The sequence below is a fragment of the Gekko japonicus genome, unplaced genomic scaffold (assembly GCF_001447785.1).
Source record: "Gekko japonicus isolate JY-2015 unplaced genomic scaffold, Gekko_japonicus_V1.1 scaffold1726, whole genome shotgun sequence".
NCBI lineage: Eukaryota > Metazoa > Chordata > Lepidosauria > Squamata > Gekkonidae > Gekko > Gekko japonicus.
In genome coordinates this window covers 111,494-129,767 of record NW_015168706.1, presented here as the reverse complement: position 1 = coordinate 129,767, position 18,274 = coordinate 111,494, and the positions used below count along the sequence as shown (strand labels likewise).

General features: G+C 49.1%; 1 protein-coding gene across 4 annotated transcripts in view; it reads left to right on the top strand.

The window, feature by feature from the left end:
- The window catches only part of GATAD2A (GATA zinc finger domain containing 2A), a 75,498-nt gene that overhangs the window by 31,201 nt on the left and 26,023 nt on the right, over positions 1-18,274 (top strand). For all 4 annotated transcript variants that reach the window (XM_015415530.1, XM_015415528.1, XM_015415529.1 and 1 more), the window contains 2 exons: positions 12,200-12,329; positions 14,633-14,764. In XM_015415530.1, the coding sequence (XP_015271016.1) occupies positions 12,200-12,329; positions 14,633-14,764 (262 nt within the window). The remainder of the gene's footprint in view (positions 1-12,199; positions 12,330-14,632; positions 14,765-18,274) is intronic.

The window sequence follows — 18,274 nt, the reverse complement described above, 5'->3', positions numbered from 1 at the left end:
TCCCCCTCCCGCTCACTCTCCGTCACCCTCTCTCTCTCGCTCTCTCTCTCTCTCTCTCTCGCTCTCTCTCTCTCTCTCTCGCTCTCTCTCTCTCTCTCTCATTTTAAATGAAAATGTTTCATCCATTATTGTAAGCCCCCTTGAACCATGAGGCAAGGCAAGAGACAAATGCTTTAATCGTAGTAGTAGGGGGCTTCCCTCTCCTTGGCCCTCCCAATGACGCCATCAGTCATGCATTATTTTCTTAACACATTTACAAGTTGCAAGATTAGCGAGTTTTTTTGGTGTGAGTGCAGCTGGCTACTGGTAGTGACCAACACCCTCTAAACTGTGGAGTCTTGTGAGCACAACTTCTACTTTGAGAGTTACTGGCATTAAAGTTGTGAGCGAGCAATCTGGCTACTGCATAAATCAGTTTGCTCTGGAGCCCTCCTTCCTGGGCTAAGACAAAAAGGTGTGAGCTGGAGGCTAAAAAACTGTGAGCTAGCTCGCACTAACTCAGCTTAGAGGGAACACTGGTAGTGGCGGTACTTAGCATTCGTATGCAGCTGGAAGAGGGCCCGTGCACGTGATAAGCCTTGTGGCAACAGCCTTGCAGGGTAGGCCACATTTGGCGCTGTGTTGCAGGTAAAATGAGGCAAGGATGAGGGATGACCGCCTGCCCTGCCACCCGACCTTTTCCCTGGGGGTGAGGAGGGGCCTGGAGGCCACCACTGGAGTGACATTTCTGGGTTGTGGGGACCACCAGAGGCCACAGGGTTATCAGAGCACTCAGCTCCCTCTTGAACTATAGCGGTGCGGTCAGACGGGCCGTTTAGTCCGCTTTTGGCCCACCTCAGAAACAGATTTTATCTGCAGGATCACACAGTCAACATCTGCTTCCCGTCCCCAGCCGTCACTTTCCGGCTCAAAACTGCTTCAACCCGGAGGATTTTGATACCAGGTCCCCAAGTGGGGTTTTCCTGATTCTTCAGTTCCAGACGCACTTTTCTGACGTCTGATCTCTCCTGCAGTGTCGAGCCACTTCCCGTTTAAACCCCCTCCCCGCTCGAAAGCTGCCCGAGGCTTCCACTTTTCGCCCGCCATTTTCCCCCAAGCGTTGGCAGTGTGCGCATAGGCGGAGGTCCGCCACCGTGTTTTTAAAAACAATGTTTAAATGGTGCCTAGTTTTAGCCTTTAGACGAGTTCGGGATCTCAGGGAGGCCGTTTTCGGCGGTAAACGTTTAAAGGGAAGTGTTCTTTTAAAGTTTAAAGGGAAGTGTTACAGCAGTCGGGTTGAAGTGGAAATCGCTGTTCTGCGCAGGCACGGAAATTTTAGTTCCACAGATGGCTGCCTGTGCGCATGCCCAAACTGAGAGAGAGAGAAAAACCACAGTGAAGCACGCTCCCGCGTGTGGACGGCAGGGAGCGATGTGGCTGCGCAGCGATCCGGAACACGGAGGTGAATGTGGTCGCGATTCTCCAGGTTAAAAAAGACCGCATCAGGGCAGGAGCAATTTAAACCACTCCTAGCACGCCGTCTGACCACACCCCTAGGAGAGGCGGGTCCTGCAGAAGAAGGTGGAAGAGGCCTGGAGGAATAGAGGGGGCTGTACCGTTTCACCCAACAGTTGAATGCCTTTCAGTGCGTAATAACGCAAAGCATGACAAAGGCCAGTCTGGTTCTGTCTTTTCACCCTGGTGTGCTAGCTTTCTTCCAGCAGGGAGCGCTTTATTGGATTACAGCATCTCCTTCTCCCAGTCTGAGTAGTCCACGTCAGGGGTCCTCAGCCTTTTTGAAACGGCAGGCGCATTAGAATTCTGTCACGAGATAGTGGGTGCAGCACTAATGTGTGGACCGCGGGGGCAATGCCCCCTCTTGAATTTGCAATGCCACCCCGAATCCAATGGAGGTGGTGGGGTGAGCAGGCAGGGCTGGGGTAAAGACCTGAGAGGCAGGCAGGCTCTAGTTTGCCACCCCATGATGCACCTGTGCAGGGCGAGTACGCAGAGACCTTTAACCATGCTTGTGCAGACCTCAGCTTGCCGAGCCACTGGAAAAAAGGGGTTCACTCTGGCGGCAAAGCCGTACAGGTGGCTCCAAGAGCAGACCCGAGCTCATTTCTTTGGCCTGGGCAGAAACACTAGAAGGCGTCTCCACTGCCTTTACCCTCAGTCGGCTTCCCCAGCACCAGACCCCAGCCCGTGGCACCTGCGGCGGAGTCCATGTGATTGCCGGCCTTCCCTCCCCCGATGCAGAGGCTGGTGGGGGAAGTTGGCGGCAGAATGGGCCTTCTCCTCCTTCTCCTGGGAGGCATCGTGTGCTGCTTTCTCCGTGGCAGATTTGCTGGAGGAGAATAAAAATGGCTGCCGCAGGAGGCGGAGCCAGCCACAAAATGATTGTCCAGTATGGTGTAGTGCTTAAGTGCGCGGACTCTAATCTGGGAGGACCGGGTTTGAGTCCCCACTCCTCCACTCGCAGCTGCTGGATGGCCTTGGGCAAGCCGTAGTTCTGATAAGAGCTGTCCTTGAAAAAAGAGCAGTTTCTGTCAGAGCTCTCTCAGCCCCACCTACCGACCTCACAGGGTGTCTGTTGTGGGGAGGGGAAGGGAAAGGAGTTTGTAAGCCGCTCTGAGACTCCTCTGGGTTGTGAAAGGCGGGGTATAAATCCAGTCTCCTCTTCCTCCTCCTCCTTTTTCCTCTTCTTCTTCTTCCTCCTCCTCCTCCTCCTCCTCCTCTTCTTCTTCCTCCTCCTCCTTCTTCAGTCACACAGCGTAGATCCCTGTGCTCTGGTGGCAGCTGCTGCCAGAGCAACACTTCCAATCAGAAGCCGTGCTGGGCAAAGCCCTACCTGCCTCCTGGCGGGAGTCAGAAAAGGGGTCAGCACGTGCTGTGGCGCCCACGGGCACCGTGTTGGGGACTCCTGGTCAACGCTGCCAGCTTAGTACTCTACCATGCACGGACCAGTCCTGTCACTATATCCATAAGAAACTGCTGTGCAGGATCAGGCCCAAGGGCCCCTCTTGCCTTTCACAGTGGTCTTGGCCAGTTAAGTAGCCCCAAAATGCAATGGCAGGGTGTTTCCGCTCAGTGAATGGTGGCCAGCACGCTGCTCCTGCACATGGAAACTCAATTTATCTGTTCCTATTTATCTGGTGCTAGAATTGCCTTGGTGGTTTGCTCTAGAGTTGTGTTCCCCCCCCCACACACACACACTAGTAATTTTAGACAATGGCCTCTTCCTTATTCCTTGTCCTCAGGATCTGGCAGTCAGAGGCAGATGACTCCTGGCCATGGACGTGTTGTGTACACACAGTCATTCTCTTTCCAGGCTCGTGGGATTATGGCACACTCTCAGCATCAGCTGGGTTGCTGACAAAGGCGGCCCCAAAGGGAAATTCTGTCATGCTGCACAACTTGTGGAACTCCCTGCCACTAGATGTAGCCGTGACCGCATTACGCGGCTAAGGGGAATTAGACAAATTCATGAGGGATCATGCTAGAGATGTGAAGGTCCGGAAAAATTTGGGGGGAAAATGTCCCCCCCCCCATTTTTTTCCTGAAGCCTTTTTTGTTTTTTTTCCGGAAAAATTGGAAAAATTGGAAAAAGAAAAAAAAATGATTATGGAACGTTTTATTTTAACATGATGAATAAAACATTTTAAGACAAGGTGTTCAAATATTTTCCAAATCATTTCATATATATATATATATATATTATCAGATTGATCTAATTTCTGTGCACTGAGGACAAGCAAGTCCTAGGTTACAAACTGAACTCTCCAAGATGCATTTCTTCCTTTAGGAGGTGCTATTGTCACAAGAAAAGACAAAGGTTTCAGTTTTGTTTTTGCATGTGGGTGGGTATTCTGTTTGTAATAATTGTTTGGATACACTATATTTTGAATATGGAAAAGCAAAGAAAGAAGTGCTAATGTAGCATTTTTTTCAATATTTCCAAAAATTTCCGTTTCCCCCCGGAAAAAAACTGGAAAAAACCCCTGGTTTTACATCTCTAGATAGGGCCATGCATGGCCATTAGCCACACTGGCCAGATGGAGCCTCCATATCCAGAGAAAGTGAACCTCAGAATACCAGGGGGCAACAGGGGGAGGATTTTGACCCTGGTGCCTTTGCTGGTCGGCCTTCCTGGGCTCTGTGGGATGGGCCCTGTGAAATGGGATGCTGGTTGAGATGGCTCTGACCCGCCGGCGCTGTTCTGGTGTTCCATTTCTACCTCCATTGGATGTGTAGTCGTGCGAGTAAGTGTTCCGTTCCTTTGCAGCAATTAATTTGCGGAAGTCATTGCCAGAGAATGCTAGGAGGGCCCGCATCACCAAGGGCTTGTCTCCGTGACTCGGGGGAGAATGCAGGCTTTTCACTTTGCATCCGAAAAGCTGAGGCTCCTCGCCGGTTTCATCCGATGCGAACTGAACCCCCCTTCAAGGTGGCCCGAACCCAGGAGGTTCAGAAGCCAAGCCGCTGCTCTTCAATCTCAAGTTCTCCTTGTAATCCGTCAACCCGTTTTTTATCCCGTCTTTTCTTCCAAGGAGCTTGGGGCGGCCTTTATTGCTTTCCCCTCCTCAGCTGTATCTCACGACAACCCAGGTGAAGCCGAGAGCGTGTGATTTGCCCAAAGTCACCCAGAGAGCTTCTCCTCTGTGGAGACTTGAACACAGGCTTCCCAGATCCTAGTCTGGTGCTCTAGCTGAAAAAAGTAGGACCCATGACTCATTGTCAGAGCATCAGCTTGGCATGCAGAAGGTATAGAGCGCCGAAGAATAGATTCTTTTGAACTATGGTGATGGAGAAGACTCTTGAGAGTCCCTTGGACTGTAAGAAGATCAAACCAGTCAATCCTAAAAGAAATCAACCCTGACTGTTCCCTGGAAGGCCAGATAATGAAACTGAAGCTCAAAGACTTTGGCCGCCAAAAGAGAAGGGAGCACTCACTGGAGAAGAAGACCCTGCTGGGAAAGAGTGAAGGTCAAAGAAGACGGGGACAGCAAAGGATGAGATGGTTAGACAGTGTCATAGATGCAACGAACATGAAATTGAGCCAACTTCAGAGGACGGCGGAAGACAGGAGGGCCTGGTGGGAGCTGGTCCATGGGGTCGCGAAGAGTCGGACTCGACTGTGCGACTGAACAACAACAAGTACAGGGGTCTCAATAATATCTAACAGATTGTCCCTCCCCCTGCGTTCTCCTCCTTCAGTAGAACCATAGAATCATAGAGGTGGAAGGGACCTCCAGAGTCATCTAGTCCAACCCCCTGCACATTGCAGCAAATTCAGAAATACCCCCCCCCCAGTCGCCCATGTTCCATGCCCAGAAGAGGGCAAAAAACCTCCAGGATCTCCGGCCGAACTGGCCTGGTGGAAAGTTGCCTCCTGACCCCAGAGTGGCGACTAGCACTTCCCTGGGCGTGTTAGAAAGGGGCGCAAGAACAAAAGCGCCGTGGCAACCCTTCCTGCCCTCCCTTCTCGTGATCTGCCCAAGTTCACAGCATCAGCATTGCTGTCAGATGGCCATCGAGCCTCTGTTTGAAAACCTCCAAAGAAGGAGAGCCCCGAAGACGTTTCCGTGGTCATGTGGCCGGCATGACTAAACACCAAGGCGCATGGAAGGCTGTTACCTTCCCACCGAAGGCCTCCCGAGCAGTGTTCCCTCTAAGCTTAGTTAGTGTGAGCTAGCTCACAGTTTTTTAGCCCCCAGCTCACACATTTTTGTCTTTGCTCAGGAAGGAGGGCTCCAGAGCAAACTAATTTATGCAGTATCCAAATGGCTCGCTCACAACTTTAATGCCAGTAGCTCACAAAGTAGAATTTTTGCTCACAGGACTCCACAGCTTAGAGGGAACATTGCTCCCGAGGAAGCCTGTTTATGCCATCTTGATTTTATATAACTGATCATATTGTATTGTTATGTATTTTACTGTATTTTATTGCTGAATTATGGAGCTGCGGTGGCTCAAGTGGTTAAGACGCTGAACTGCAGGCTGTGAAAGGTCAGTAGTTCAGCAGTTCGAGATCCGGGTGCCGCATGACGGAGTGAGCTCCCGTCTCTAGTTCCAGCTCCTGCCAACCTAGCAGTTCGAAAGCAAGAAATTGCAAGTAGATAAATAGGGACCACTTCGGTGGGAAGGTAACAGCCTTCCATGCGCCTTGGTGTTTAGTCATGCCGGCCACATGACCACGGAAACGTCTTCGGACAGCGCTGGCTCTTCAGCTTTGAAACGGAGATGAGCACCACAACCCTAGAGTCGGACTCGACTGGCTTTCGAGCAAGGGCACCTTTACCTTTTTTATTGCTGAATTATTTGATATTGGGAATTTTAATTGTATATTTATAAACTGATGTTACCCGCTCTGAAGCCGGTCTTTGGGAGGGAGGGCTATAAATTAAAATAACAACAATAATAATATCATCTACTGATACTACTGCAAAGTGATGCAAAATTGAACATGTGTGTGATGTCTTTTGCAAATGCCTGCCGCCTGCTTCCTTCCGAGTCAGTCCTGGCGCCCCTGTGACTATGAGTGCATACATTCTTAAAAGTGCTCCCCCCAAAAAAACAAACCTGTAGTCCTGTGCATGTTGACTTGAGTAGGCCCTACTGGATCCACAACGGCTTCCCTACAATTAAACACGCACTGGATCAGCTTGTACGTCGTTGCACACCCTAGAACACGTCTGAAAAGTATTGTTTTGAAGGAGCCCTGCAAAAAAAAACTCTGTGCATGTATGTTTTGAACAGGAGGGTTTTTTTTGGATTTTTCCCTTTTATCTTTTCAAACTTCCTTTTTCTAGTTCGCGGCATGAGATGCCACAGCCAGTCGAGGGAAGTTTTGAATGCTCGCAGTTCGGCAGGCATCATTGCCTGCCCGCCTCTCGCTCTCCCCCCTCCCCCTTTCTTCAAACTTCTCTGGTCCACTCCATTTTCTTCTTAAGCTACCTGTCTCCTCCTCCTTCGCCTCACTGACTTCACAAAATGAAAGCTGAGTGTCACGAAACCGGTTCCAACTGCCTCGTTGCCATGGCTTTTTCCACGAGGTGGGAAGGAATGGTTAAAAGGGTCATGTGACTGGCAGGGGGGAGTGCCCCAGTCATGTGACTCCCGGGGTGGCCTCCTTAGCATCCGGGAAGCTCAGGGGGATGCTCTGGTGACGGATGGGGAGGGAAACATGCCAGGGGGCTTGGACTCCCCTCTGAGTGGTGGGGGCGGGGACAGTGGGAGGGGCTAGCCCTGGAGGGACCTCTTGGGCAACCTGCTGGCACTTCTGGGGCCGGATGGGTTGCCTTGATGCCTTGTCCGCTCTGCAAAGTTGGTTTGTTGTTTGTGGCATCGTTCTGGAAGCATGGCTGGGTCTGAATTTGCCCAGTCGGATCCCGTGCTGGAAACAGATATTTCTCCTCCTCCTCCCACCGCTAATGAAGGTGTTATCCAGTGTGTGCTAGATTTTTTTTTTTAATTGCCAAGAGGACGAAGGCAGGATACTACCGTGTTTCCCCGAAAATAAGACACTGTCTTATACTTATTTTTTCTCAAGAAGACACACTAGGGCTTATACCACAAATGCACAGAAATCCTGCTAGGGCTTATTTTTTGGGAAGGTCTTATTTTCGGGAAAACGGTACCGTCTACTGCAGAGCTGGGTGCCAAAGGAAGCCCCAGCTGCTTGTTTCTGGTAATGAATCACCACCACCACCCCAAAAAAAACCCCGCTTAGAACTTTGTGCGTGCATGCATGGAGAACACCGTGCGTTTGCTTTGAAATGGCACTAGGAGACCTCCCCGAACTCCTCGGGAAGCCTGCACCCATTCATTGCCTGCACCCATTTCTCAGTATGGGTGTAAAACGTGTCTCAGAGCCGATGTTTGCTTTCCAGAGTCGAGGTCCTTGTTGTACCTGACCAGAGCAAAATCCAGTCTGTTTTGAGGTCGCGTGTATGTATGGGGGTGTGGGGGCAGACGTCCCTGGGAAATCCCTACAGAAATGTGGTCCATAAAACCCAGTGTCCCTGAATTGCTGTTGTCTGTTGGATCGGGTTGCCAGAACGGTGCGCTCGTGTTCTGCAGCGAGCCCCAAACTTTTGGAAAGGGATTCTGAATGCAAGTAAAGCAAAATGCACGTAAAGCAAAAAGTCTCTCTCTGGCCCAGTACTCTGACAAGGGTATGTCTGACACAGGCCATGTTTTGGTTTTAAGTCCTGTGCAGTATGCTTGCTTCCTTAACCTCCTCGCCCCCTCACCTACCCGTGGGTTTGGGGCAGTTTAAGAATGGGACCCCCTTTCCTCTCAGCAGGCTTCAAACTTCCCAAACTAGTTAGTTTATGTTGGCGTGCCCTCTAGAGGCACCACGAAGAATTACAGCTGCCTCTCCTGTTCCTTCCTCTTATACTGGTCAGTGTGTGAAACTTGCTGTCAGTTTGGTGCTTCCAGTGTGTGTGTGTGTGGAGGGGTCTCCTTTCCACCAGCCCACCTCCTTTGAGCCCTTCCACCCATCCAGGCCCCTTGGGGCAGTGTCCTCTGGTCACATGCTTCGTATCACTTAGAGTTTTAAGAACCACCTTACTGGATTGGACTAGAGGTCAATGCTCCCTCTAAGCTGTGGAGTCTTGTGAGCAAAAATTCTGCTTTGCGCGCTACTACTGGCATTAACGTTGTGAGCGAGCGCTTTGGCTGCTGCATAAATCAGTTTGCTCCGGAGCCCACCTTCCTGAGCTCTGAGCCGGAGACTAAAAAATTGTGAGCTAGCTCACGCTAACTCAGCTTAGAGGGAACACCGTCTAGCACCCGTGGCCAGCAATCTGGAAGCCTGGAAGCAGGCCACCATCCTCCTGTGTGGGATTGCCCCTGTGGCTCAGAGGTATATGGACGGTGGTCAGTAGTAGGAATCGTCTGAATTGTTAACAGCTTGCAGAAATCCTGTATGTCATGGCAAAACTCTACGTGGCTTGGGGGCCAGGGTATCTGAAGGACTGTCTTCACCGGTACCTCCCTGCCCGGGAATTAAGATCACAGGGAGAGTGTGCCACCTGAATGTGCCACCAATCAGAGATGTTTGTCTGGGTGGTTACATGAGACGGGGCCTATTCAGTGGCAGCCCCACAGTTCTTCACCCAAAGAGTGGTTAACACCTGGGATTCACTGCCACAGGAGGTGGCGGCAGCGACAAGCATGGACGGCTTCAAGAAGTTTTTGGATAAGCATATGTTGTACATATTAGATTCCATGTCAAAAATGAAGTCAAATGAGGAGGGAGATCTATGTTTTATTTCAGTTAACAAGAAAACAGTTGGACCAAATAGTCCATCCAAAATTGACTACTTTCTTCTCAGCATATTCAGGGAATATGCTTCAATTAACAGGAAAAACCATTGGACCCAATAACTCATCAACAATTGACAACTTTCTTCTTTTTCTTCTTCTTCTTCTTGAACATATTCTGAACATATTCAGGAAATACATGATATTTTATACATGGACTGACATCAAGAAAACAATATTCAAAAAGCATAATTGGTTACAAAAGACAGTGGTAATTTGAGTAATAATCCTTTGATTGGCCAGATGTAAAGAAACATATGTCTACGTCAATCTAAGTAAAACCTAAGTGTTTACTTAACCTAACCTAAATGATAATGGGCAAGGATTCTTCATATCCTAAACAAAAGTATTTTTTACTGATACGAGACTAAAATCGTCTCTGACCCAGACATTGCAAGGTTTTGCCCTTAAGAACTGCAGAATCATGAACTTTGTACCTATTATGTTGTCGGCTAACAATATCAGACCTACAAGAGGAAAGCCTTCTATATAACAAGCCTTTCTAACATTCTCATAAAATATTACTTAAGAATAAATCTATAAAAACCAGAGAAATATGAATAATCAAAAAAGGGGGAACTCTTTATAGTCCCATCTCTACTACATTAAATAATTAAAACCTAATCAATTTGATTTTGGAAGGGAAAATGGCAACGAGAGAATATGGTTTTAAAAGATCACCACTGTCCTGTGGCACTGGTCTCCCCATAAATTTTAAATTTTAAATGCTGGATTAAGTCCCCCCCTCCCAAAAATAAAGAAGTCAGTTAAGGGTACCATGAAACCACATATAATACGTGTATAATACATGTATACACATAAAATATGTGTATTTCCGTGACCTGGATGGTCCAGACTAACCCAAGGGATGCTCTGTATTCTTGGTGCTTTGGGGGGGGGGTCAACAGTGGGAGGGCTTCTAGTGCCCTGGCCCCACTGGTGGACCTCTTGATGGCACTTGGTATTTTTGGCCACTGTGTGACAGAGTGTTGGACTAGTTGGGCCATGGGCCTGATCCAACATTGGCTTCTCTTATGTTCTTATGAATAAGCATATGGAGCAGAGGTCCATCAGGGGCTCTTAGCCACAAGGTATAGATAGGGACTCTCAGTCTGGGGCAAGGGATGCTCTGTGTTCTTGGTGCTGGGGGGGGGGCAACAGTGGGAGGGCTTCTAGTGCCCTGGCCCCACTGCTGGACCTCCTGATGGCACCTGGTATTTTTGGCCACTGTGTGACAAAGAGTTGGACTGGATGGGCCATGGGCCTCTTACTTTCTTATGGCATAACCTTCCCAGGGAGGTGCACTGGCTCCCCTCCTTGTCAATCTGCAGAGGCAGCTGAAGACCATTTTTAATTAGGACGGCATTTGATTGCTCCAGTTCTCTTTATTGGCAGTCCTAGTTGGAATTTTAAAACTGTTGGCTTTTTATTGTGCATTTATAATTGCTTTCATCGCGTTTTATAATAACCTTCTAGTTATATCGCAAACCGTCTTGGGTTCTGCCAGGGAGAAAGGTGTCTAATGAATGTTTTTGTTTTTGTTTTTTAAATGGCCACTTGGGGGTGCCACATTGTACCCCTGGGTATGGCAAAAGGCACACAACTCAAGCTGTCAAGATTGGCCTTTGGGGATCTCCATTGGGGCACAGTGGATGACACACACACACCCCGATGTTGCCTGGACCCCTTATTGCCCACATAACCGTTGGGGAGGGGGAATCAGGATGCAGCCTTCCAACTCCTTTCTTGGCTGAAAGGTAGCCCTCTCACCATCGGGCAGGGGATTTCCGCCATTGCATCCCAGGGCCTTGCTGCCATGGGGGAAGTTCCCGGAAGTGGTGGGGGCAGAATGCCGCCTCCGCTTTCTGGACCGGGACTCCTTCCACCCGGGAATCCTCTTGCCAGGTCCCAGCAGGGAAGCGATAACGAGGATTCCCGTGGGGGTGGTGGTGGAGGAAAGGTGGATCAGGATGCCAACTCCAGGGTGGTGAGAGCCAATGATCCGATCTCCGCAAAGGGTTGGGCTGCACAACATGGATCTTCCTGGCAGCGTGCGGCCCGTGGACCTGTGTGTTAACAGTTTTGTGCAAAGCCAAACACCGTTCTCTGTAGCATTTGTGAACGTGTAAGAGGCCTACTTTGGCTGGACGCCGTCAGTGGTATGCTTGGGATGTTGCACTCCGAAGGTCCCTGCTTTAATCCCCGCAATGTCTGGCTCAAAAGGGCTAGGGAAAACCATCGGTCTGAATCTTTGGGGGGCTCCCGGCAAGTGAAAGAAGCCTTTCTTGGGGTGAGCGGAATCTGTGTTCGTGCTTGGCTCCTTTGTATACGCTTCGTGAATCCTCAGGGATTAAATGTAGAAATTTCTAGTGGCTTCCCTGCCCTGCAGGGCTTTACGAAGAAACCTGTCTCTGTCGTCTGTGCTAAAAAAAATTTCAAGATGCAGATGACTGCATCCAAGTAATCAGAACTCTCCACCAGTGGCTCCCTCTAAGCTGTGGAGTCCTGTGAGCAAAAATTCTACTTTGTAAGCTCCTGGCATTAAAGTTTTGAGCGAGCGATTTGGCTACTGCATAAATTAGTTTGCTCTGGAGCACTCCTTCCTGAGCTAAGGCAAAAATGTGTGAGCCGGAGGCTAAAAAAAATGTGAGCTAGCTCACACTAAGTTTAGAGGGAACACTGCTCTCCACCAAGGAGACCTGGATACGGTGTGCAAATCGAGAAACTGTGTGTGATTTGCCTTTCGGGATGATTCTTTGGTTCAGTTCAGCGAAGGCACTGCTCGCAGAAGCCAGGAGGGAATGCTCGGACTCGAAACGGATTATTTCTACACTTGCTGGTTGGCGGATGCCGCTCTGATGTTCTTTCTCTTCTGGTCCCCCTGCAGTGACGTCAAGCGAGAGCGGAGAGTCCCGTCGCCGGATGTAATAGTCCTCTCGGACAACGAGCCGTCGAGTCCCAGAATGAATGGGCTGACGAAAATAGCGATCAAGGAGACCAGTGCGGAGGCGTTGATGGTGAGTCGGATTCCAGCTTCCCGAGGGGGAGAGCTGTACCACCCGTTTCTCCTTCCACGGGATATTCCGGAGAATGTAAATGTTCAGTGGCGTCTCTCGGCCCGGCCGGCAGCCTGTCCCATCCTTCCCTTTCTTTGCTCTCCCACGTTCAATCCGCCACAGCGTTTCACATTGCGGCTTTCCCTGTCCAGAAAGCCAAAACACCCGCCCTGTTGGAGAATCATAGAATTTATTTATTTTTATTTATGTATTGTCGAATTTATACCCCGCCCTCCCCGCAAAGCAGGCTCAGAGGGGCTTCCAATAACATCAGTACAAAATAAAAACATACATAATACGTAATTAAAACATCACAGTTAAAATAATACATTACAGAGTGCTAGCAGCAGTTAAAAATTCAGTCAGATGGAAGTGCTTAGATGTTATTCTGCTCATCCACTTTTATGGAAGCTGCTCGATGATGACATTGCGGGCCGTGCACTACGGTGGCGGCGGCCCCTAATTGTATGCCTGGCGGAAGAGCTCCGTCTTGCAGGCCCTGCGGAACTGCATAAGGTCCCTCAGGGCCCTGATCTCCTCCAGGAGCTCATTCCACCAGGTAGGGGTCGCCACCGAAAAGGCCCCGGCCCTAGTAGCAGCTAGCCTGGCCTCCCTAGGAAGGGATCTCCAGGGTCATCTAGTCCAACCCCCTGCACAATGCAACAAATTCACAAATCTCTTCCCCCCACCCCCAGTGACCCCTGCTCCATGCCCAGAAGATGACAAAATCCCTCCAGGATCCCCGGCCAATCTGACCTGGAGAAAAATGGCTTCCTGATGCCAAAGTGGGTGTGTAAGGAAGGACCACGAGAACGAACCACTGATGGTCTCTGTGAAACTTTTGGTTCGTGCTGTGCTTGTTTCCTGAAACCTTCCTGGCCCGTGTGCGTCGCGTTGTGGCCCAAAAAGCCCACTGCTGGACATCACTCGTCTCTCTGGCTGCTCAACCCCTTTGTGACCTTTCCCATGCTGGACCCAGTCCAGAATCTTTGGACCCTGCCTTCTAAACGTCCCCTTCCCTTCGCGGAGTCTTCCCTGCCCTTCATTCTCCACCTTCGCCCGGGCTTGGGAACCTTGTCCTGGAAATGACCCTACTTTCCCCCCCTTGCCATGTGTGATCTCTTGAACCCCACCCCGAAAGGCGGAGATATTTTCTCTCTTATATGCTTTCAGGTGGGTAATGGTGTCGGTTTGCAGTAGCAGAGCGGGGTTTAAGTCCAGTAACAGCTTAAAGAGCAACCGGATTGTCCAAGAGACGGGCTTTTGAGAGTCAAAGTTTGCTTAGTCCGATACAAGCAGGCATGGAGATCCCGGATATGGATGGTGAATGTAAGGGACTTGGGGATCTTCTGTCCTGCTTGTATCTGACGAAGGGGACTCTGACTCTCGCAGGCCCGTCCCCTGGAAAATCAGGTTGGCCTTTCAGGTGCTCCTGGACTCAGACCTTGTTCTTGTAGTGCCGACCAACACGGTTACCCAGACCCTCACAAAGGTCAAGAGAGGCCCGGGCCACTTCCATTTTTGAGGGGGACGCCCCCCCCCAGCAAATTAAAAAAGGAAGAAGTGCAAAAACAACGATCCAAAATTAGCAGTATTGTATTTTAAATGTTTACCTTTAATACAGTCAAGAAAAAGAAGGCTTTGCAATACATGTTCCCATTTTTATTTAACATGTGACTTCACGTCAAAAGTGTAAATCTGAGGCCTCCTGAGAATGTGAGGCCCCGGACCAATGGCCCTGCCGGAAACCCCCCGCCCCCAAGGCCCTGCTTTCACCCACCATATTAGGGAGAAAACCACTGCACCTTTTTTTTGGCGGGAGGGGGTGTTCAGGGGATAACAGGATAACCCCTGACTTTGGGGTCAGGAAAGCATTTTCCTCCAGGCCAGATTGACCCAGGCGTCCTGGGGCTTTTGGCCTTCCTCTTGGCACGGAGCAGGGGTCACTGGTGGGATTTGGGTAGCTGTGGATTTCCTGCCTTGTGCAGGCAGGGTGGACTAGATGACCCCTGGGGTATCCCTTCCAACTCTACGTTTCCATGAAGGGTGCTTTTGACTCTCAAAAGCTTGTGCACTGGGAAATCTCAGCTTTTAAGGTGGCACTGGGCCCGACGCTTGCTCTGTACTTTCTTCCCGACTCCCGCGCTTCATTCTCTCCGTCCTCCCTTGCTGCCCTGCACTGAAAGGAAGCCTTACTCTTTCTTCTTCTCTTCCGCTCCCCCGCTCCCCCTTCCTTCCTTCCTTCCTCTCACCCGGCCCCGTAGAAAAGCAGCCCAGAAGAGCGCGAGCGAATGATCAAGCAGCTGAAGGAGGAGCTGCGGTTAGAAGAGGCGAAACTGGTGCTGTTGAAAAAGCTCCGGCAGAGTCAAATACAGAAGGAAGTGACCGCTCAGAAGGTACCCGGCTGGACCTCTTTCTTTTTCCTGACTTCTTTTTTAAAAAGCCATGCCAGGTTAAAAGCTTCAAAACGGCTTCTTCTGTGTTTAGAAAAGTAGAATACAACTTTATTTTACCTTAAAAGAAAAAGAAAAGTCTTCTGCTGATCGTGTCTCCCCGCCTCTGGTATTTCAGAGGTAGACTGCTTCTGAATGTGGAGGTTTCATCCAGCACTTACGTCTAACAGGTGTTAACAAACAGCTGATCTGGATGAAAGCGGAGGTCTATCTAGTTCAGCATCCCGTTTCCAGCATCGGCCAACCGGGTGTTTCCAGAAAAGCCACAGATGGGGAGTAGAGCGTTTACCACCCGTCCTCAGTATTTACTACTCAGAGGTAGATAGACCCTGAGTGCCCAGAGGCTATTTAATACTCCTCGTTAATCCATGCTGATGTCCCCAAAAACAAGCAACAAACTGGGTAAAAGTGGTAGAAAACCCACTAAAACTCTTAGATATGTACGCAAATACAGTCACTTATATATTTAGATACTATATCAACATTTACAAAATGTATATGCAAGGCATATTAGCCATAACAATACAATGAGGAATTTCACATTACCCTTTGTAACCCGTTTTGAAGCAGTTTTTGATCCGTCGTGGAGTAAACCGGTATAGGGCTGCCATTTCACACATGGCTTTCCCCTTTCGGTAAAGAGCTGGATCTGAAGCGGTTTGCCATTTCAGACTGTACCGTTTTTTCCCACTTTCCCCCCGCGTTTTTCGCCCACGCGGGTGATTTCCAGCTTGCTTTTTTTTTTTAACAACGTTTGCTTTAGAGCACTATAGTGCTATAACACAACACTCCAGGCATTCCAGTGGGGTTGATATGATGCTGTTGTGTTATAGCATTATACCATTATAGCACTATAGTGCTATAAAGCGAACGTTCAAAAAAAAAAAGGTAGAGATCGCCCGTGCAGGAGAAAAATGGCGGGAAAAAGCGCATCGGAACTGGGAGAGGAAACTGAAGACTACTTGGAAGCGGTTGACAGGTAAAACGCTTCAGCCCCGTTTCCTAAACGGGACAGAAGCGTTTGTGTCTGAAATTACAAATATATTCTGATAGGGAACCGGTTCTAAAACGGTTCTTTCTGAAATGACAGACCAGAAACCGTTTGGGAACCGTTCCTCTTCCGGATTATATCGTCTGTCTGAAATTCCTCATAATCTCAGTGCTATATAATAGAACAATACAAATTGCAATGTTGCTAGCCAGAACAATCATTAGAATATTGCTAATCCATTACAGGTAAGTTTTTTACAAGTTCAAGTTTTCAAGTTTCAAGTTTACAAAGCAGCCGGCTTTTGCGTGGTTTTGTGTCAAAACGTCCCATGAAGACGTCTCATAATGGACCTGTCTGTATACTGTTAAGCTGTGAAGCCAAGAAAGCCAAGGAGACATGAGAAGTCTTCATGGGAATTGAGGGCTAGTCCCAATACTAATTGTAGTAACCCTTGAGAAGAAGGTGCTTCTAGAAATCAGAAAGGTGCAATTTCAAACTATCAAATATTATGACACAATGTAAGTTGTTCAGCTTCTGATGACGTTTTGACACAAAACCAAGCAAAAGCTTTGTAACCTGGAAACTTGAACTTAACTTGAAACTTGAACTTGTAAAAAACTTAACTGTAATGGATTAGCAGTATCCTAATGATGGTTCTGGCTAGCAACATCGCAATTTGTATTGTTCTATTATATAGCACTGAGATATTGTATTGTTATGGCTAATATGCCTTGCATATAAATTTTGATATAGTATCTAAATATATAAGTGACTGTATTTGCGTACATATCTAAGTGTTTTAGTGGGTTTTCTACCCCTTTTCCCCAGTTCGTTGCTTGTTCTTTGTCTTAGTACTAGGAGGTCTATTTTTCTTGTTTGGATTATTGATTGACGATGTCCCCCAAAAAGCATTGTAGAGCTGGGAAAAGTACAGAGGAGGGCAACCAGGATGAGTAGGGGGTTGGAGCTCCTGGAGGAAAGGCGGAAGACTCTGGGACTTCTTTTCAGTTTAGAAAAGAGACAACTAAGGGGGCACATGAGAGAGGTTTATAAAACGATGCGTGGGGTGGAAAGAGCTGGCAAAGAGAACTTTTTCTCCCTCTCCCAAAAGACTAGAACTCCAGGGCATCCAATGAAGCTGATGGGCAGTGGGTTCAGGACGGACTAAATGAAATACTACCTTTCACAGAGAGTGATCAAAATGGGGAATTTGCTGCCAGAGGATGCAGTGATGGCCACAGGAATAAACAGCTTTAAAACGGGGATTAGTTAGATTCATGGAGGATAAGTCTCTCCATGGCTACTAGCCATGGGGACTGCGGGGAACCTCCACATTCAGAGGCACTAATCTTCTAAATCCCAGAGGCAGGAGGAAATCTCAGGGGGAAACCTTGGCCTCTCTGCCCTGTTGTTGGCCGTCCAGAGGAACTGGTTGGCCACTGTGTGAGACAGGATACTGGACTAGAGGGACCACTGGTCTGATCCAGCTGGACTCTTCTGATGTTCTCCCCACCCCCTCCTGTAGTTTGCTGAATTCTTGGACTGGATGGACCATTGGTCTGATCCACCTGGACTCTTCTGATGTTCCATGAGATCCATATGAGTGTTGGTGAAAAGTGCCAACAAGTCTCAGCTGACTTATGGTGGCCCCGGGGGTGTTCAAGGCCAAGAGACCCACAGAGGTGGGTTGCCATGGCCTGCCTCTGCATAGCAACTCTGGACTTCTCCAGTGGTCTCCTTTCGAGGCGCTAACCAGGGCTAGCCCTGTTTGGTTTCTGAGATCTGACAAGATCAGCTAAGACTTGGGCCATCCAGGTCAGAGCTAAGATCTGTATTACCCGATTGGTTTCTAAAATTGATCTGGTGGTGGGTTACCCCTGAAGCTGTGCCGTTGCAAGAGACAGCCAAGACTTGGGCCATCCAGGTCAGAGCTAAGATCCGTATTACCCGATTGGTTTCTAAAATTGGTCTGGTGGTGGGTTACCCCTGAAGCTGTGCTGTCGCAAGAGGGCTACTGGCCAGCAATGCTCCCTCTAAGCTGTGCAGTCTTGTGAGCAAAATTCTACTTTGTGAGCTACCGGCATTAAAGTTGCGAGCGAGCCATTCGGCCGCTGCATCAACTAGTTTGCTCTGGAGCCATCCTTCCTGAGCCAAGACAGAAATGTGTGTTTGTTGTTCAGTCGCAGTCGAGTCCGACTCTTCGCGACCCCATGGACAAGATCTCTCCAGGCCCTCCTGTCCTCCGCCGTCCTCTGAAGCTTGCTCAACTTCATGTTTGTTGTATCTATGACACTGTCTAACCATCTCATCCTTTGCCCTCCCCGTCTTCTTTGACCTTCAGTCTTGGCTGAGAGGGAACACTGCTGGCCAGTGTTTCCTCTAAGCTAAGTTAGTGTGAGCTAGCTCACTGTTTTTTAGCATCCGACTCGCACATTTTTGTCTTAGCTCAGGAAGGATGGCTC